The sequence below is a fragment of the Asparagus officinalis genome, chromosome 7 (assembly GCF_001876935.1).
Source record: "Asparagus officinalis chromosome 7, Aspof.V1, whole genome shotgun sequence".
Taxonomy (NCBI): domain Eukaryota; kingdom Viridiplantae; phylum Streptophyta; class Magnoliopsida; order Asparagales; family Asparagaceae; genus Asparagus; species Asparagus officinalis.
Window position 1 is genome coordinate 73,186,650 of NC_033800.1, and position 21,030 is coordinate 73,207,679.

At 36.1% G+C, this 21,030-nt stretch overlaps 2 protein-coding genes across 2 annotated transcripts; one reads left to right on the forward strand and one right to left on the reverse strand.

The window, feature by feature from the left end:
- Positions 2,221 to 15,495, forward strand: LOC109848660. The gene is made up of 8 exons (XM_020418284.1): positions 2,221 to 2,796; positions 3,044 to 3,106; positions 4,243 to 5,040; positions 6,652 to 6,786; positions 12,892 to 12,975; positions 13,932 to 13,991; positions 14,181 to 14,270; positions 15,056 to 15,495. The coding sequence occupies exons 1-8, from the start codon at positions 2,332 to 2,334 to the stop codon at positions 15,344 to 15,346; spliced, it is 1,986 nt and encodes a 661-aa protein (XP_020273873.1). The 5' UTR covers positions 2,221 to 2,331; the 3' UTR covers positions 15,347 to 15,495.
- On the reverse strand, positions 15,490 to 16,380 carry LOC109848662 (chlorophyllase-1-like). Its single transcript, XM_020418285.1, has one exon. The coding sequence runs from the start codon at positions 16,360 to 16,362 to the stop codon at positions 15,571 to 15,573; it is 792 nt and encodes a 263-aa protein (XP_020273874.1). The 5' UTR covers positions 16,363 to 16,380; the 3' UTR covers positions 15,490 to 15,570.

Genomic DNA, 21,030 nt, shown 5'->3' on the forward strand with positions numbered 1-21,030 from the left:
TATAGGAAATTTTCCATATAGATTCTACTTAGTTTTACACTGGTTGTCCGCTGTCTACTGTAATTTTTTTATCTTGTCTTGGGACGCATCACAAACGAGACTAAACAGCACACGAAATTTTACAGTAGGGACTATATTCTGTGTGTTGAAAAATAACAATAGGGACTTTATTTCAACAACTTCTGGCCTTTTTACGCGAGGGAAATTAACAAGAAACATGGTGGCATTAACTGATACTTATTATTAGTGTTTGAATAATAATACTCCAATTATATTTTAGAACAAAATTTCAAAATAAACCTATTCAAACTTTTAATCCCAAAAAACGACCCACTCCAAATTTTATTACCAAAATCGACCTACTTTTTCGTCACGTCAGCCTCTTGACCAGAAAGTGGATTGATTTTTTTTAATCGCGATCTAATTAGTCGTTGTTGCCCACCCCGACTAATTAGAACTTCGCCCGCTACGCTTCTGTAATTTGGCACATAAACTAGTTGGGGTTCGAAACCCCGACTAATTTAGCGTTTGCAAAAATGGTCGGGGTTCCCAGCCCTGACCATTTCGAAACGCCTAATTCGAAATGGTCGGGTTTCCCAACCCTGACCATTTAGTAGAGAGTGACCACCCCACACCAGAAACGATCTGGGTTCCTAACCTCGACCATATGACAGAGACCCTCCAGTCCACACACTCAGCTGAAAAATCTCACTCCTGCTGATACATATCAATCCACAAGTTTAACACAAACTCTTGGTACATATTAATCCATAATCAATTTCAAACACAAATAAACACATATATTTTCAAACACAAATAAACACATACCAATCCATAATCAATTTCAAACGTAACATTCATTTCACTTATTAAAAATCCATAAACAATCGGATACGTAACATTCAAACGTAGCATTCAATTCCAAACATAAACATCGTATGAAGTATATCGAAATTTAACAAATATTTAGAACTCCCTTTCCTCTCCCCCTCCCTCTCCCTCTTCTTCCTCTCCCCCTTCCCCGTTTACCTTCAACATGAGCTCGAATGATCTTAACGTTCGGTTGTGTGTGAACTTGTGAGCGCATGACATTCTCATCGACTTAAACCTGCTGCGAACATCTGCTTGAGCTTTTCTGTGAGCCTCCTGCTTCATCATGTGCACGACTTGAGCATGCTCTCGTGTGTCCTCAGATCCGTCGACGTTCGTACCCTATGAGACATTCCTCACGTCCATCACGTTTCACATCACGCGTCCTCCTAAGAGCGGACTGAATCTTTCTTATGATGCGAAGGAACACGCTCCTCGCCCCTAGCTCGGTAGTCGTTCTCAATGCATCATGTGCAATAGAAGCAACCTCATCGAGTTCTTGTACCTATAAGATAAAAAGCGAAAGAGGGTTATTAGCAAGTGGATGATAATAAAATAATAATCATAAAATAATTGTATATTTTGCCTATACACTTACCAACTCTCTCAACTGGACCTCTCGGCATGTACTCCTTAGGTGCTTCTGTTCTCCCGAAATATCCATCGGTGAGTAATCCCCCAATATCACCGTAAGTACACATCTAGGTCAGGTGCATCGACTCTCTCCATCACTAAGCCTCCTCCCTCAACTCCTAATTCTGAATGTAAGCATATCGACTATTCCATAACCTAGTCCCATTTTGAGTCCCATTTTGACTTAGTCCCTCCGCCATATGAGTCTTTGCTAAATGGTCGGGGTTGGGAACCTGAACCATTTCAAATTAGGCTTTTACAAAATGGTCGGGGTTCCTAACCCTGACCATTTTATGCAATCCCCAAATTAGTCGGGGTTTCGAACCCCGACTTGTTTAGCCCCTAACGACCAAAAAAGATGCGGGCGAGCTCCTAATTAGTCGGGGTTGGCAAACCCGACTAATTAGGATCGCGATTAAAAAAAAATCGACCTATTTTCTGGCCACGAGGCTGACGTGACGAGAAAGTAGGTCGATTTTGGTAATAAAGTTCGGATATGAGTGGACTCTTGGGTTTAAAAGTTTGAATGAGTTTATTTTGAAAATGTGTTCTTATATTTTATGAAAAAAAAGTATTTAAATAATGGATTTAGCGCGTCCTTTTGTTTTATCTTTCACAAGGGTGGCGGTACCGTTCGACGTGTACAACTATTTGTTTTACTACGAAAACACCCCTGCAGAAAAGGGGACGGGCCGAACGGCCCCCAACTTCACTGGCCTTTTCGGCATTTCAGCCACACTCAGGGCTCCTTACAAATACAATCCCAAAATTCCCCGCCGTTGGAGACAAAAGGGGAAATCCCTCAAAAAAAATCTCGAAAAAGGTGAAATGGTGAGAAAGCGGCGATTTTCTCAGGTTTCGACGAGCTCCGACGAGGACGAGCCCAAAAAGAGATCGTCCCGAAAGGAGAAGATCCTTCGACACGACGACGACGAAGACGTCGCCGGCGACGGAAACGACGAGAAATCACGGCCAAATGGCGGTGGAGACGGCGGCGTGGAAGCGGAGGACGTGAACGAGACGAGAACGGAGAGGAAATCTTCTAGAAAGAAGAAGATCGTTCGAGCCGCCGCCGACGACGAAAAAGACTCCGGCGCCGACGACGGGGAGGAGAAATCAGAGACGAAGGAAGGCGGAGATGGGGGAGGAGAGGAGGAGGAGGCGGAGGAGAACGTAGAGGAGGAGGATACGCAGGCGGTCCCGATCGGAGATCCCATTAGGGTTTCGGGAAAGGGGAAGAAGAGGAAGACGCACTACTCCTCCTTCGAGTACGAGGGCAACGTGTTTGAGCTCGTAAGATCAATTTCCCTAGGGTTTACTTTTCCTAATTTTGATTGATTTTGTACTTGTTGGTAATATCATTATGTGCTTTAATTTGCATGAGGAAAGATGGAGATTTAGATTTGATGTTCGAGGAGAATGTAGGGGTGTAAAAATTGTTTGAGTAATTCTGATGTTTTACCTCATTATATTTTGTGTAAACCTTGTGGAGGAAAAGGATGATAAGGCTTTATATATATCTTTTACTTATTTGATGCAGGAAGATCCGGTGTTATTATCTCCTGAGTCTGAGGATGAGAAGCCATATGTTGCAATAATAAAGGTGAACTAGTATTTCAATAATTGAAATTTGCACGCCTTTGTTTGTTGTTATTTAAGCTTCTAGAGTTCAAATATTTTGGAGATGAAGAAGTTATCGTGTTCAAGCTTTTCTTTCACTTGTTTTTAATTGGTGTTTCCTTGTAAACAATGTTAGTCTCTTCTGGATTGGATACACAATAAAGAACATCTACTTGTACTTGTTTTTTATTTCACTCCTCCATCCCTTTGTTTCTTAAATTTATATCATCTTATTGAGTCTCAGGAATGGGTTAGTACCAGTATGGTCACTGTTCTATGTTTAGGACATAGTTAAATAAATTCACTGCTTTAACCTTTATGGATAGGGAATTGTCAAAATACAAACACGCACACAGACACACCCATATTAGATTCCAAGTTTGAATGAGATTAACATTTATAAATACTTAGAGGGAAAAATATTGCGATCTGTAGTGTAAAATGACATATATTTTGGAGGCTTAATATCCATAAGGAAAAAAAATGTTATTTGTATCAAATGGCAGATTTATACAGTCCACAATTGAACTATACATTTTTATGATTTTGTGTTTTAAGATATATTAACTTGTATCAGAGCTTCTCTTGGAAACATAATGGGGTGTTCAATATTGTCGTATAAAATTCTTGAAGCTTCCCACGATACATCCAATGATGTAAATTGTATCATTCTTAATTTTTGCATCGTCTTCTCCTTGTAATTCCATTCCCCTTGCTGAAAATGGCCTGTTTTCAATTTTTTGAAAAAACTGCTTTTAAAAATGTCGACATATTTATTTTCAGTTTACCTGAGCGTGGTTAGTCTTTCTTGGAAATGAATGTTAGTTCTTCTTGGCTTCTGGACATGATATTCTTTCATCACAGTGGCCCTGTATGCAACACATTTCCACTACCTCACACAAGTTTCTTGTTATACCTTGTGGTATCAAGCTGCTGGAAAGAATCAATTTGACTGGCCCTGTAAGGGATTCAAAAAGATTGGTTCAAACATCTGAAAGTATCTGCAATTGAAAGAAGCTCGTTCTCATACCTTTGTTTATTATCTTGTGGAATCAATTTTTTTTTAATAATACTTATAGCTTTTGATTGTTTATGAAAGTTATTTCTTTGTTGCAATAGGACATAGCAGATTCAGGCAATGGCTTGATGGTTACTGGACAATGGTTTTACCGTCCTGAAGAAGCTGCCAAAAAAGGAGGCGGGTACTATCAAGCACGAGATACAAGAGAACTTTTCTATAGCTTCCATCTGGATGATGTACCTGCCGAATCTGTTATGCATAGATGCATTGTCCATTTTGTTCCATTAAATAAGAAGCTACCAGTTCGATCGCAGCATCCAGGATTTATAGTACAGAAGGTTTATGACACCGTTGAGAAAAAACTGTTTAAATTAACTGATAAAGACTACGAGGACTGTAAGCAGGATGAGTTAAACCAACTTGTTAACAAAACAATGGAACGTCTAGGAGAGCTTCCAGATGTTGTACCTGAAGATGCACCTGCAGATCGCTGTGATCAGCCAATAAGTAAATGGAACCTTAGGAGAAAAAATATGCCTCCAATTGATACTTCCAGGGCTGACGGGGCATCTATAAAATCTCCTAGAGCTGAAACACCTGCTAGCTGTCCAAGCGATGCTTCAGTATACTACCTGATTTTAGCAAAATTCAAAGCATTGACTGGTGATTCATATCGTGATAGATGGTTAGAGAAACTTCTGCAAGGAATTCGGCAAGCATGTAATCCGAAGGAAGATGCACCAAAAGAGAATGGAGAGAATGCATCAAAAGGGAACAGAGAGAATGCATCAAAGGAGAATGGTGAGAACACATCAAAAGAGAATGGAGAGAAGGATGGCACTGCTGTGTCAACTTATCGTGCAAATGGCAACACTGATGTGGAAAAGAGACAAGATGTAAGCAGTCATTCTTCATTAACAGCCTCATTTTCTTTCTGTTTAGTCCTGGAAGATCATAAAGTACATGTTTACCATTTTTGGGGGAAAAAACTTGTAAGCACATCTACCTACATCAAGGGAAGACTGCAGTACGAAAATGGGGGTTGATATTAATAAGTGGAAATGGAAAATTTCTTTAGCCTTATTGAAATCTAGCAATTGCCCTAGTGTTTAAATAACTATATTTAAGCAGTGAAAGTGAATTATTAAGACATCCCTTATAAATTTAAATTCAATAGCTTATTTATGTTGATAGTTGAAATCATAACCTTGTTTCTGCTTTTAGGACTAACACTTAGCACAAATTAATAGAAGTAGATGTCGAAACTATAAGCTAAGCTCGAAAATTTAAGCTGCACCAGCTGAACTAAAAGTGACAATAGTAGGAGACAAGTTAAAGGGAAAACCAAATTAGGGAGAACTGATGTGGACCTTATTTTCTTGGAAGCTCATATTTTGTTCGTCAATTGTGCTGTTGAGATGGTCTAATGCTTGATTATCAAAAGGAAGGTGTTTTTTTTACCTCAATTTGTGCTTCAGTGTACTTCTTTAATTTATTTAGGAGTCAGAATTGGATTAATTTAGTTGAATACTAGCTTAGATAATAATTTCTTTTTCAGTTTTAAATTAATGATCAAGTTTATTATACATTACATCAGCTTACAAAGGGTTGTAAATATTGTAAACCAAATTGACTGTTTGCCATAGATTATTGTGCAGTCGTTTTATGGAGCTTGTAACTTTTAATAGCGCTGATGGATTGACCCATTTCTTTAGGGAAGCCAGTATGATGGTAATTATGAATTGCTTGCTTGTGTTTTCAGTATCAGATTCTTGCATTATGCAGAAACAATGTTTCAGCTGATACTCATTAGAATGACATTTGAACAAGAAGAATTTTTCAAAACAGACCCGCTTCAACTTTTTTTTCTTAAAACCGACCCGTTTTTTTTTATTTATCAAAACCGACCCGATTTTATAATTAACAGCTTAATCACCATCCTAAACAGTCGGGGTTGGCAACCCCGACTATTTAGGAAGGTGTTAAACCCTAATTAGAAGCCTTAAACCCTAAAAATTAATGTCCTAAATAGTCGGGGTTGCCAACCCCGACTGTTTAGGAATGTGATTAATCTGTTAATTACAAAATCGGGTCGGTTTTGATAAATAAAAAAAAAACGGGTCGGTTTTAAGAAAAAAAAGTTAAAGTGGGTCTGTTTTGAAAAATTCTTCTTTGAACAACTATGTGGAGTTCGGGATCACATAATTTATCATGTTCTACGGAAAATAGGATATATGCGGATGCTTGCTTTTTTCGTGAAGATAATGAAAATAAAGTCTGCGAACTTCATAATCCACATCACATTGTATCATGTATTATTTACATTTATACCAGTATTTTATTTCCATTTATCATCCAGGTCTTTGAGAGTCCTCTCGAATCAATGCATTATTCTTCTATCACATTTTTTGTGGTTGTACTGGTATTATTGATCTCAATTTTTATTAATGTTTCATTAATTTATTATTTATGTTAATCTTGATCCTTGTCCTATTTATGACCTCCAGGCTTGTGAAAGTTTTTGCTGGCCAGATTCAGCTGTAGCGTCAATAACCGCACTCGAGAAGGCTTCACATGAAACCCTTGGTTCTGATTTTCAGAAATATAACCAGAAGATGAGGCAGTTAGTTTTTAATTTTAAGGTAAAGAGTTTGTCGTTATTACTGTTACTAGGAGTATGATATTTATTCATTAATCTAGACCCAGAAATTAATTGTATGGAGCTTCCTGCAAGTTCCTGCAGCCACATATCGACAATTACTAGAGTAACTGCTTTATGTCTCTTTGGAAGAAAACACTTCCTTTAAATCTTTTTTACGTTCTTTTTCACCTGAGTTGGACTCATATTTTTTTGTTAAATAATCACACTTCTAGTTTCATTAATGCTTGCACAATGGTTTGCAAGTAATCTTCATGTGGTGGCATGCGCCCGCATACACTACCTCTGAAACTGCGAAACATGCCTTGTTCCTCTATGGTACATTTTCTGCATGCAGTACTTTCGTCATCATATGTAACTTGAAACATGAAAGGAATAGTTTTATTACTTACATTTGATTGAAACATCTAATATGAATATTAAAAGTTTCCTGATCTTCTGGTATTTGTCTGCTAAGAGATTTTATTAAACATCATTTTGTGGACAAACAACTCTGTAATTGTCCGTGTTTAGTGGCCTACTTTGCGTACACATGTTTTTCATGCCTATGGACGTGTCCCCATGTAACTTTAACAACCAATTTTTTTCATCCATTTGTGAACTTATATCAATATGGAAAAAATGTAGGAGCAAGGAAAACTTTGAGTTTTTGAGAAGTATAAATCAGCAAGGAAGGAAGCACAGAACGTGGATAATGAGACTAAATATAAGACTTATGAGAATTTCTATAAGAAGTTGGAATCCAAGGTAGTGTTATCAATGCGCAAGGTGCAATGTGGGTGCAAGTTAGTTTACGCGTACATGCACAATGTGATGCGCGCACCTGAGTGAAGCGAGGCGCACTACACACACAGAATTGTTCTGGATAAACAAACATGCATAAAGAAACATGTGGCTATGAAACTTCACATAAAAAAAGATGTCAATGACTCAAAATAAATAATATAAACTACCAAAGTCATAAATAGAGTCTTAGTCAACACACCCAAGAAGTTCACTAATATCGATGAAAATTAAGTATTCTACTAAAACAAAGCAAATAAGTAGCAAGATAATAGTCTAATGATTCCAATCCTCCTCCTCAACATCAGCATCATCCATTTCATGGGGAATATCCTCCTCAGTTTCCTCTTCTTCGTTAAACTCTTTTTCTTCTTTTGACTCTGAAACCGGTTCCCTCCTCCATGATGAACCACCACCACTCGAAGATCCCCGACCCCTACTTGTCAACCTTAAATATCTAGCATCATCATCCTCAGCTCCCATTGCATCTCCTACAACACCAAATGTAAGATCATCCTCGCCCTTGACCAAGTTATTTTCTGCATCGTTGCTTTCATCTATATCAAGCAACTTGATCAGATCAATGACATCTCTACAGTCAAATCTCTCCTTCAAAGCTTAGTTGTAAATGTAGTATACAAGATCTTGCAACCTTTTATGATCAATCTATTTATCTTTTTGTTGTGTATTAGTAATTCATACAAAGTAATCAATTCAATATACTATATTTTTAAAAAGGAATGAATCAATTTTGTTGTATTAAAAGAAACTCAACATACTTGCTCAAAAGTACTCTAATTTCTTTTACAATTTGAGGAGCTACAAGTAAGACTAAGGACTTCTACAATAAGCTTTTGCAATTATAGAGCTGATACACTGTAAGACTCCCACCAATCAACTGTCAATATAGATTATTAGATAGTGTCCGCAGCGTATTTTTATTTTCTATGGAACACATAGTGAATTGAGGGATAGATTATTGATATTTACCTGGAGACTTCTTTTTCCAATTTCTCTTGTATATATCTAGCTATTTGTTAACCTTGTCTTGCTCATTGATGGGCACCATCTTCTCAATGATTTGATAAAGACCTTTCATCATCCCCTTGTATATTAGGGTGATCATAGAAAAATACAGGCTTAAGATAATATCCTATAGCGTGCAAAAGCTGATGAAGCTGATCTTGCCACCTCTTATGAATGATCTAAAAAACAAGCGCATATTTTCTTGCGTCATCATTAAAGGCTTTTGCAATAGCTTCCTTCGATCTATCCATCGCCTCATAAGTGTAACCCATAGCAGACCTCTTCTCACTGTCAACAAGCTTCAAAACACGAACAAGAGGTGCAGTGAGCTTAATAATACGAATAATATTATTCTAGAAAGAAGGCATGTGAACTATCCTCTCCGCTGATTTGCTCTTCGGATCTCTTGCCCACTTTGTTTCCATTTCTCCAAACTGAACATGTTCCTAAGGTTGCTTTTTTGTTTGTGGATGCTGGACAAAGTGATAAAGGAAGTGACAAATTGTGTCACTGCCGGTCGGAGGAGCTCCCTGTAGTTAGTCTGACCTCTCATCAATTTCAAAACCCACTCATGTGAGTAGATGAATCCCGTCAACTCCATATCTTAACTCAAGGTCGACTTCACAGATGGTTGTTTATCAATATCCTTCAACATAAAATTGATATAATAAGCAACACATATGGTCCAATATAAATGAGGATATTTAGTCTCCAACAATTTTTCTATATCAAAATTAAAATCATGATCAGAATTGAAGAACAAGCATAAATTACTCATAATGAGAATAAACTCAATATTTAAAATTTTACCTGCTAGCTTGAGACTAGAGACTAGAATGATTATCTATAACAATATGCACAACATTTTGAGATCCTATCAGCTTAATCTGCTCATTAAATATCTGATACATCTTTTCACCCGTCTTAATCTCATCGGAAGCATTAATAGAAGAAAGAAATATCGTACCAAGAGGAGAGTTTGTGAGAAAATTAAATAATGACCTATCCTTCCGGTGACTTCAACCATCAGACATGAAAGAACAACATTTGGTGGTCCACACCTTTTTATGAGGTTTCATCAAATCTTCGGTGTATTTCTTGTCCTTCTTGAGCAAAGGCTCTCTTAAGTGGTGGAATGTTGGAAGCGGTAAGTTAGGCCCAAAAGCTCCTATGAGCTTCAACATAATTCTGAATGACCTAAGCCATGCTGCATTAAAGGGTTTGTCGGCTTGATACCACTAACGAGTAATGTCTTAATGCACTTTAGCTATTGCATCTTTGTTGAGGCTTTCATCGATACACATTTGCCTCAACTTGCGTCTTCTATTATCCTTAGCAACCTCTAATGTGTGATCAAAGGTGAGAAATGCATCCATCGGCCCCTTCATCTTTGTGGAAGATCCCACACTATTCAAGCCCAAAGTTCTCCTTGTCGTTATGGAAGACGATTTATGAGTAGGAGCTAGCATACCTTTTTCCTCGTCTCTAGTTGCTTGTAGTTGCTCCTCTTCAAGCTCCTCATTTTCATCGATCTCTACCCTAGTTTCATCTCCAAGTTCCAGAAGGTAATCATCAGTAGCTTGTTGTCTTCTAGCACTCTCTTGCCTTTCTTCATACTTCTTTAGCTCTTCAACTACATCGGGAGGGGCTTTTTGACAAAGGAAACCTTTTTGTATTTTCTCTTTGTCCCAAATAAGATGCTCCTTTTGTCTTGATATATCGTCATTTGTGATCTTGTTACAAAATATGCACTTGTGCTTGTTGGCGTTTCCTTCATCCATAAGTAAAGTGTATTTCCACGTAGAATCTTGTCTTCTCCCACTACGAGATATATATATATATATATATATATATATATATATATATATATATATATATATAAGCTTGATAAGATGAGAGAAAGGAAGAGTCGGGACTCAGATAATTTAGATGTATCAAGAGTGAAGATCTAAGAGTGCTAGTAACCAGCAAGGAAATAAAAAAAAGGTGGAGGAGTTACTTTCATAAGTTGTTATATATATATATATATATATAAGCTTGATAAGATGAGAGAAAGGAAGAGTCGGGACTCAGATAATTTAGATGTATCAAGAGTGAAGATCTAAGAGTGCTAGTAACCAGCAAGGAAATAAAAAAAAGGTGGAGGAGTTACTTTCATAAGTTGTTTAATGGTAACCAAATAGGTGAACAACATAAAGATTTTGATTATATAGTGCATGATAGAAATTGTCTAAAATTAGGATTAATGAGATTAAATATGTTCTAAAGAAAATGAAAAGTGGAAGAGCTGTAGGATCGAATGATATTCATATTGAAGTTTGGAAATGTATTGGAGGTATAAACTTACGACGACTGACTAGATTATTTAATAAGGTTAGGTTGTTGAGATAAAGAGAATACCCGATGAGTGCAAGATTAGTATTTTCATGCCGATATATAAGAATAAAGGTGATATAAAGTTGCTGAAACTATTGTAGTATTAAACTTACGAGTCATATAATGAAACTTTGGGAACAAATAGTTGAGGAAATACTAAGAAAAGACACAAGTGTATCTAAAAACCAATTTGGTTTTATGCTTGGGAGGTTAACTATAGAACCTATTCATATATTGAGATTTTTTTTTTTGGAGAGAGATGGAGAGGAGAAAAAAAAAATCTACATATGGTCTTTATTGATCTAAAAAAACTTATGATAGAGTGCATAGAGAGGTAATGCGAGTTTTAAAGAAAAAACACATACCTAATATATATATTGATATAATTAAAGAGATGTATGATAGAATAATAACTAGAGTAAGAACAAATTAATGAGAGACTAAATCATTTCCTATTATTATATATATTTATATCAAGGGTCAGTCTTAAATTCTTTTTTTTTACATTAGTTATAGACCAACTTACTAGATATATTCAGGAGGAAGTCCCAATGTGTATGTGTTTTGCTGATGATATAGTATTTGTTGACAAGATTAGAGATTAGAGAAGTGATAATTTATATAGTAGTGAAGTGGAGACAATCTCTCAAAACGAAAGGTTATAGGAAAACAAAAAAAAGAATATATGAAATGCATTTTTAGTAAAAGTGAAAAAAAACTTATAGTACATATTGGTGGTCAAGAAACATTCAAAAGTAATCACTTTCATTATTTAGGACTAATAATTCATAGTGATAGTGAAATTGAGGATGATATTGTCCATTGAACCAAATTGAGATGGTTGAAATAGAGTGGGGCTTCGGGAGTCTTATATGATCATGGAATACCCATGAGACTGAAGAGAACATTCTATAGGACGGTTATAGGACCAACAATGCTTTATGGATTAAAATGTTGGACAAATAAAGAATATGCGTAAAAAATGAGTGAAGTAGAAATGAGAATGTTATGATGGTCTTGTGGGTATACACTAAAAGATAGGATAAGAAAATACGGGCATTCGTAATAAATTAGAGGTTGTTATTGAGATAAAATGAGAGAATCAATTAAGGTGGTTTGGTCATTAAATTAGGAAAAATGATAATATTATATTTAGTGGGGAAAAGAGATATAGAGGTAGGCCTAAGAGAACTTGGTTAGAAGCAATTTTAAAAATGATATGATAATGGTCAACTTACGGAAGAGATGGCCAAAAATCGGATGGAATGGAAGAATATGATTCATGTAGCCAACCCCAACATTTTGGATAAAGGCTTTGTTGTTGTTGTTGTGAAACTATAACAATACACGATATAGTTTTACTTATACCCTGTAAACAACAACTTTGGTTTGGTTGGGTTCATATTGTAGTTGCATCTGATGCGTTTCACTTACTCAATTACTACCTATTTTTTACTCCTATCATCTAACCATACAAAGAACTCTTGATCTTGAAGTCAATGAGACTTATGGTCCTTTAGCAGTTTCTGGAACAGTAAAAAGCAGCAATCTCAATGACTCATGAGAAATAACCCACATATGTATCTTTCTGATATACCCTAATTTTGTTTCTTGCATAGATAAATTTCATATTCGTGCTCCCTCAGAATTCTGTAGTTATACTCATGCCGGAGTCTTCTACCCTATTTTAATAATATCATTAGCATTCTTGTTCCTGTTATCACTATATTCAATATTTCTGTAGATGTGTTTAATTCTCTACATACAACAAATAATTAGTTGTCAATCAAAACACAAGTATGCAGAGTCTAGAAAATAATTTACTTTGCACGGAAGCAGTAACATTTTAAAGTTCATTTTTAGGTCCCAAAAGTTTGATGATGTTTAAACCATTTACATGCAGAATAATGCATTATTAGCTAGACGCTTACTGAAGAAGGAGTTGGATCCTGCAGTTATTCTTAGCATGTCTCCAAACGAACTAAAGGTATGCCTTTTTTTCCTGAACTCTTTTTTTTGGCATAAAAAGTGTTAATCACGTCAACATCCTACCTTTAGTTCTGATGTGATGCAGGTGATTCTGATTTCATATTTATAAAAGCTTTACTTTGTTTATCTGATTAGAATAGTTAACAGTACTCCACTGCTGAGTAAATAGTAGTACAGAGTTCTATTGCATCACGTTACTTTTTGGCATTTATTATGGAATCACTGCTTGGGTTTGAAGTATAAAATGTCCAAGACACCTGTGATATTGAGATATATATTTCAATTATCTGATTTGCTGAAATTTTGAAATCATAATCTTACTAAATTAAGACATCTAACCATGTCCAAGTGTCATGTTTAGCATTGCATTATTGTAAAATTTAGGCTGTATCTCTCAAAGCTGTGGGGGTATATATGTAAGCTGTACATTTATGCATGCATAAACGACGTCTGTAATAATGTTGCATATGCAAGATATTTTTATATCTTAAATATCTTACTCTAAAATATGATATACTGAAAGTATGATGGTATTGGGGCATGTTAGTAACTTTCCCCCCTATTGATTGCAAAATATATAGCACAAGAGGATAATGGTTACCATAAGGGAAAATATGACAGAAAATAGTACTGAATGAATGAAAAAGAGATTCATATAACCACAATCTTCTCAAAAAGATTGGATAACTTTTGTTGTTGAATGCTTTTTTTTTCTGTTTTATTATGAAGACTAGGCCAATTTACACTTATTGTTACTGTGGCATCATCTCTTCTGTTTATATTGTGATCCATTATTATACATGATTCATGTTTATGTTTGGGGTACTATTAGCACTGTGGTTTAAGGTGAATAAGCCTTAGACATTTCAGTGTGACCTTTTTTCATATCCTATTTTTACCTAGCATGTGTTAGTTGTCGAACTTACCAGTTACCACCACTCTTGATCTTTGCAGGAAGGTCGGACAGCAGATGAGAAAACAACAAAGGAACCTGAGAAGTCAGAACACATTCAGGTTTTTATCCCCTACTTTTTAATCATAGTCTGCTTCATTGTAACTGGTCCCATTTTATTCTAATATAAATGATATGTCCTTGCAATTATCACTTGTTCAAATAAAAAACTGGAAGCTTGTTTAGGTGGAGTGTGCTATTATTTGGTAACAAGAGGGATTGATTATGTTTAATTTTAACTGTGAAAATAGATGACTGATGCTCGATGTTCGAGATGCACAGAAAAGAGAGTAGCTGTGACAGATATCATCCATGCTGGAGGACATGGGAATCGTTATCAGGTCTGTGCCCTTTTGTGATATTACTGGCTGTTTATCGGGGAAACTCACTCTTATTGCCAATACTGACACCAAATAGCACTATAGCTTACTGTCCTTGGTAACTTGGGTGGTTTTTCTTTTTTCAACTTTTTTCCGGGTCCATTCCCCTTGCAAAATGACGTAAGCCATCTATCGGTCTTTTTTAGTTGTAGAGATTTGTTATCGCTGATAACTTAGTTCTTGACTAAAATGCAGTTCCATCTAAGGAAGTGTCAATAAATAGTTCACTTACTGGATACCTCTGTTTATCCTAAGTAGTATTTAAATGTTATATTTAGCTTATTATGTCATCTAATCTTTTCCCCCTTTTTCCTTTTTTCTTTTGTGGGTTTCAGATTCATTTCATACTGACCATAATAACAATAGCTTATTAGCCATGGTAGCTTGTTTTGTTTTGTTATTTTTCCCATTTCACTTCCCCTTGTTAACATGACCCAAGTACTTCGTTCTTTTTGTTTTTTTAAATGTTTTTCCATGATAACTTTATTGTTGAGGGAGATTCAGTTTCATCTGAGGAAGCGTGAAGAATAGTTTGGTAGCTAGGACCTTTTTAAATCCTAGTTACTAATTATCATCAAAACATACTTAAAATACACTTGAAGTACGTGATAACTTGGCCTTCCTACCATCTGGAAAAAAAGTTTGTTGTAGTTTTGTGCATAACTCCCTAAAAATATTGAGTTTCTGAAGTTTATCATTTTATTTTGCTAATCTCTTTCTAATATTCTTCCCTCAAAACGATCCAGCTTGAATGCCAAGCCTGTGGTCATTCCTGGTACGCATCTGGTGATGCCATCTCCTCGTTGACTATCGATGCACCAAATCCTGCTGGAAATGTAGGAACAGCACCTTGGGCTACGGCCAAATTCGAAGATGTCGAGAAAAAACTGGTGAGCCCTCGTGATCCTGAGAAGGCTTCCGTCGATGTTTTTCAGAAGTCCACAGCAGCATATATGCCCGCCCTTGAGCCTCAGAAATCTTTCAATCGATCAAAGAATGATGAAACCCTTGCAACAACTGCTCCTATTCGCGAATAATATGACACTTAGTTATCATATTAATGTATATAAGAAGTAATATCCTTTCCTTTTTTTCTCCTCTAGTTCAAGTTACGAATACACTGTATTTAACACTTAAGAGGTGGATATGATAATAGCTGACTCGGCGGAGGTAGCATACCCCCAAATTGGAGTAAAAGCTTTCGTTGGTAGTAGTAGTAGTAGTTATAGATACCAAATATTGGCACCTTTGTTTTTGTTATTCAGCTCCCGCGGCACGAAACAGGGTCTAGTTTAGCTGGAGCAGACTGAGGATCAGCAAGGATCACTCTGAGATCTCCCTTTTGGTCCTCAAAGCAGCCTCTCAGAAAGGTAACAACAGTCCCTGCAATGCTCCTTCTCATGAGATCTCTGCAGTTACCGTCCCCATTCTTGCATGCGCATCTAAATATCTTCGGCGCGTTGTCATACACCATATCGACATGGCCGAAGTCCGATATCACAAAATGATAGCAAGGAGCCTGGCATTCCCTATAGAACTCATTATGGCTGACTCCATCAGGTGCACAAGCTGGAAATAGGAAATTCTTCTTCTGGCTGCCGAGCCCTGGCCCGATCACCACCGCCGGAAACCCTAGCTCAAAGGAGGAGGGTTTGTAGGTGAGGATTTGAGGAGGGGTTTGGGCGGTTTTGCTTGTTCCGACGACTGGGTCGACGCCGATGAGTGCGGAGAAGTTGGGAGCGGTTTGTGCGTGGCTGAGGGCGAGAGAGAAGTGGCCGCCTCTTCTGTGGCCGGCGAGGGCGAGGTTGAGGAGGTTGGGTTCGACGCCGGTGGGGAGGAGGGGTTGGAGGTTATTGGAGAGCCAGTTTGTTGTTTCGGCTGCTCCGGTTATGTCTTCTTCGGAGTTTGGTAGGATGAGGGTGTAGGGCTGTGATGAGAAAATTTTGATAATAGTTGAGATTGAAGTTTGTGTTCTACCCCATCCTTTTTGTTGGTATTTCCCTAATATGGCACAAGTTGGGCACCTTATAATATTAATGATTAATGCACTCATACCATAACAAATGTATAAAATCAGTGCTCCTCAGTTTGATGTGTGCTTTATTTGACATAATTAGATACTACCGTAAACCGAAATTTAACTTTCTACCTCCTAGGCTCAGCATATCTCGTTACAGTTCTTGCAAACGATTGTGAGAAAATGTGATTAATTAATTCTAATAAACTAGGTCGGGTCTGGTATATATATTGAGTATAACTACACCTTACTTTCAGATTACGAATTTAATTGTTAAGGTTACGGTTTATTAATTGTTAATGTTACAGTTTAATTGTTAAGGTTATGGGTTTAATTGTTAAGGTTACCGGTTTAATTGTTAATGTTACGTTTTAATTGTTAAGGTTATGAGGGAGAGAGAGAAGGGATCCATAACCTTAACAATTGACTCGTAACCTTAACAATTAAACCTGTAACCTTAACAATTAAACCCGTAACCGTAACAATTAAACTCATAACCTTAATTAAACCCGTAACCGTAACAATTAAACTCATAACCTTAATTAAACCCGTAACCTTAACAATTAAACCCGTAACCTTAACAATTAATAAACCGTAACCTTAACAATTAATAAACCGTAACCGTAACAATTAAACCCGTAACCTTAACAATTAAACTTCATAACCTTAATTAAACCCGTAACCTTAACAATTAAACCCGTAACCTTAACAATTAATAAACCGTAACCTTAACAATTAATAAACCGTAACCGTAACAATTAAACCCGTAACCTTAACAATTAAACCCGTAACCTTAACAATTAAACCCATAACCTTAACAATTAAGCCCGTAACCTTAACAACAAATCCGTAACATACACAACAAACCCATAACCTTAACAATAAACCCGTAATCTTAACAACCAACCCGTAACCTTAACAATCAATGCATAACCTTTACAACCAACCATTATCCTTAACAATGAATATTCTAAAAATACAAAAAGAATAAAAAACGAAAATAATAAAATAATAATTCTCTTTAATCATTTCAATATCATCAAAGAAACATCATGATAAAAAATAATAAAATAATCCTCATCATATTTTAATAAAAAAAGAAAGAGAGATAGAGAGAGAGAGGATTCATAACCTTAACAATTGACCCGTAACATTAACAATTAATTCGTAACCTTAACAATTAACTCGTAACTTTAACAATCTCCAAATACAAACAACAAAAATAATAAAAAACAAAAATAATAAAATAATCCTCATCAATCATTTCAACTATCATCTTAGTACATCATGATAAAAAGAGAGAGAAAACAAAAATAATAAAATAACCCTCATCATATTTTAATAAAAAAAGAAGGAGAGAGAGGATTTATAACCTTAACAATTGACCCGTAACATTAACAATTAATTCGTAAGCTTAACAATTAACCCGTAACTTTAACAATCTCCCAATACAAACAACCAAAATAATAAAAAACAAAAATAATAAAATAATCATCATTAATCATTTCAATTATCATCTCAATACTTCATGATAAAGAGAGAGAGAAAACGAAAATAATAAAATAATGCTCATCATATTTAAAAAAAAAAAAAGAGAGAGAGGATGGTATTATGGTCTTCACATATTTTAATGTCTTGAGTTTTGTGTTTTGGGGTTCAGAGAACAGAATCTTTATTTTTGGGGGTAAAACACCCGTTGACAAAGTCTTGGGGGTGGGAAGCACGTTTCCTTAGCTTTTGGGGCTGGAAGCAATTTTTCCCTTAAATTAATATAATATACGTTATAATAATAATGTTATAAAGCTTCTAATGTGCATAATTTTTTTTAAATTGTTAAGCTAAACATGGTTCACATAGGATTAGGATAAGATATGATTATGATTAGGATAGATTAAAATATAAATAAAATATTCAAAATAGTGAAGGGTAATATTGACCATTGAAAATTAGAATTTGATTATAGATAAGGTAGTTCAAACTATAAAGGGGTATATTTGTCTAAAAAAGATTTTCCGAACTCGTGCTTTTAAAGAGAGTATGATGGGTCATAAATGGGTGGGTATAGTTTCTATTAAAGATAAATGGGTCATTAATGGGTGGGTTATTACCCACCCATTTACCCGTTTAGATGGATATTGTTTTAAAAACACCCTCAACGTTTCAACAATTACAAAACTTATTTTTAAAAGTTAAAAATTATAGAAAACACTTAAAATAACTAACAACCCCTTAAAATTTTAAGATTTGCAAAAAACACCCTCAAAGTTTAAAATATTATAAAAACGCCCTCAAGAGTTAAAAATTATAAAAAAAACTATCAAAATTTTCTAACCTCACAGATGACACATGAAATTAAAAAATTATCAATAGCCCCCTGAAATTTTATAATTTGCAAAAACACCCTTAAAAGTTGTAGAAAATGAGAAAAACACCCTCAAGACTTCAAAATTACTAAACAATCTTAGAGTTTTCTAAACTTGCAAATGACATATGAAATCTAAAAATTTTCAATAGTCACCTATAAATTTAAATTTTACAATTAACACCCTCAAAGTTTTAAATTTTTAGAAAAACACCCTGCATAGTTTAGAATTACAAAACCATCCTGAAATTTCAAAACCTACAAATGACCAAAGTAAGGGCTTTTTTTAAATAATCGAGCAGGTAGTAAACTAGACTTGTTACGAGTCCATCTCTTCTTTTGCTCAGCCCTGTCATCATTTGCTTCTTTTCCTCACAATTCTGTCCTAATTTTCTGAAGTAGTCGATTCAATTGAGAAAGAAATATTTATAGAAAACCCCCTGAAAATTTGTAGAAAATCTCCTAAAAGTTTGTAGAAAACCCCCTAAAAGTTTACAGAAAACACCCTGAAAGTTTACAAAAAAACCCCTGAAAGTTTACATAAAACCCCTGAAAGTTTGTAGAAACCCCCCTAAAAGTTTGCAAAAACCCCCCTGAAAGTTTACTAAAACCCACTAAAAGTTTGCAAAAAAAACCCTGAAAGTTTGCAGAAAACCCCCTAAAAGTTTACAGAAAACCCCCTAACAGTTTGCAGAAAACCCCCTAAAAGTTTGCAAAAAACCCCCTGAAAGTTTGCAGACAACCCCTGAAAGTTTGCAGAAAATCCCCTGGAAGTTTGCAGAAAACCCCCTGAAAGTTTGCAGAAAACCCCCTAAAAGTTTACAAAAAAACCCCTGAAAGTTTACAGAAACCCCCTGAAAGTTTGCAAAAAACCCCCTTAAAGTTTGCAGAAAACCCCCTTAAAGTTTGCAGAAAACCCCCTGAGAGTTTGCAGAAAACCCCCTAAAAGTTTGCAAAAAACCCCCTGAAAGTTTACAGAAAACCCCCTGGAAGTTTGCAGAAAACCCCCTGAAAGTTTGCAGAAAACCCCCTGGAAGTTTGCAAAAAAACCCCTGAAAGTTTGCAGAACCCCCCTGAAAGTTTGCAAAACCCCCCCTAAAAGTTTGCAGAAAACCCCCTTAAAGTTTGCAGAAAACCCCCTGAAAGTTTGCAGAAAACCCCCTAAAAGTTTGCAAAAAACCCCCTGAAAGTTTGCAGAAAACCCCCTGAAAGTTTGCAGAAAACCCCCTGAAAGTTTGCAGAAAACCCCCTGAAAGTTTGCAGAAAACCCCCTGAAAGTTTGCAGAAAACCCCCTGAAAGTTTGCAGAAAACCCCCTGAAAGTTTGCAGAAAACCCCCTGAAAGTTTGCAGAAAACCCCCTGAAAGTTTGCAGAAAACCCCCTGAAAGTTTGCAGAAAACCCCCTGAAAGTTTGCAGAAAACCCCCTAAAAGTTTGCAAAAAACCCCCTGAAAGTTTGCAGAAAACCCCCTAAAAGTTTGCAAAAAACCCCCTGAAAGTTTGCAGAAAACCCCCTGAAAGTTTGCAGAAAACCCCCTGAAAGTTTGCAGAAAACCCCCTGAAAGTTTGCAGAAAACCCCCTGAAAGTTTGCAGAAAACCCCCTGAAAGTTTGCAGAAAACCCCCTGAAAGTTTGCAGAAAACCCCCTGAAAGTTTGCAGAAAACCCCCTGAAAGTTTGCAGAAAACCCCCTGAAAGTTTGCAGAAAACCCCCTAAAAGTTTGCAAAAAACCCCCTGAAAGTTTGCAGAAAACCCCTGAAAGTTTGTATACATATATCATCGTAGCATTAAAACAATTTTCCTTGTCTGCTTGTCCTTTTTAAACAGTACTTACAAACACAAAGACATCAGGGTAACATGGAAAAGAGATAGCCAACTAATTACCTGAGGTGCAACAATAACATAGCCCATGAGATGCAATGTGCTGAAGAAGTTGACTGTAGTTGTTATTATGAAGGAGTAGGGATGGCAAAATGAACCCAAAACCAATTGCCCACCCATACCCACCCGCCAAATGAACCATCCATACTTCCCCGCCTCTGCCGGAGAGACGATCAGAAGAGGCTTCGGCAGGGACGATGAATCCTCGCCAGAGTATTTATAGAAAAAAAAAAAAATCCTCTTTTTAAGTTTGTTGGTTAGATTAGTAGGGGAGTATTTATAGAAGTGTAACTCGCTTAATATCGACTATCTGAGAATCTGTGCGATTTTACTGCAAATATAACTTTCTCCACTATATTATATAGTTGGAGTCATGATTGTTACTTTCTCCGTAATTTTTTTTAAAACTATACAAAAATTTGGTGAAATTTTCTTGACAAATGTCTAACTTTGACCATTACA

Bases quoted from the DNA above. Each gene is read 5' to 3' on its own strand.
- LOC109848660 (XM_020418284.1), top strand. From the start codon at position 2,332: ATGGTGAGAAAGCGGCGATTTTCTCAGGTTTCGACGAGCTCCGACGAG. The intron at 5,041-6,651 runs GTAAGCAGTCAT...TATGACCTCCAG, and splicing joins ATGTGGAAAAGAGACAAGAT to GCTTGTGAAAGTTTTTGCTG. The intron at 12,976-13,931 runs GTATGCCTTTTT...TGATCTTTGCAG, and splicing joins TGTCTCCAAACGAACTAAAG to GAAGGTCGGACAGCAGATGA.
- LOC109848662 (XM_020418285.1), bottom strand. From the start codon at position 16,362: ATGAGTGCATTAATCATTAATATTATAAGGTGCCCAACTTGTGCCATA.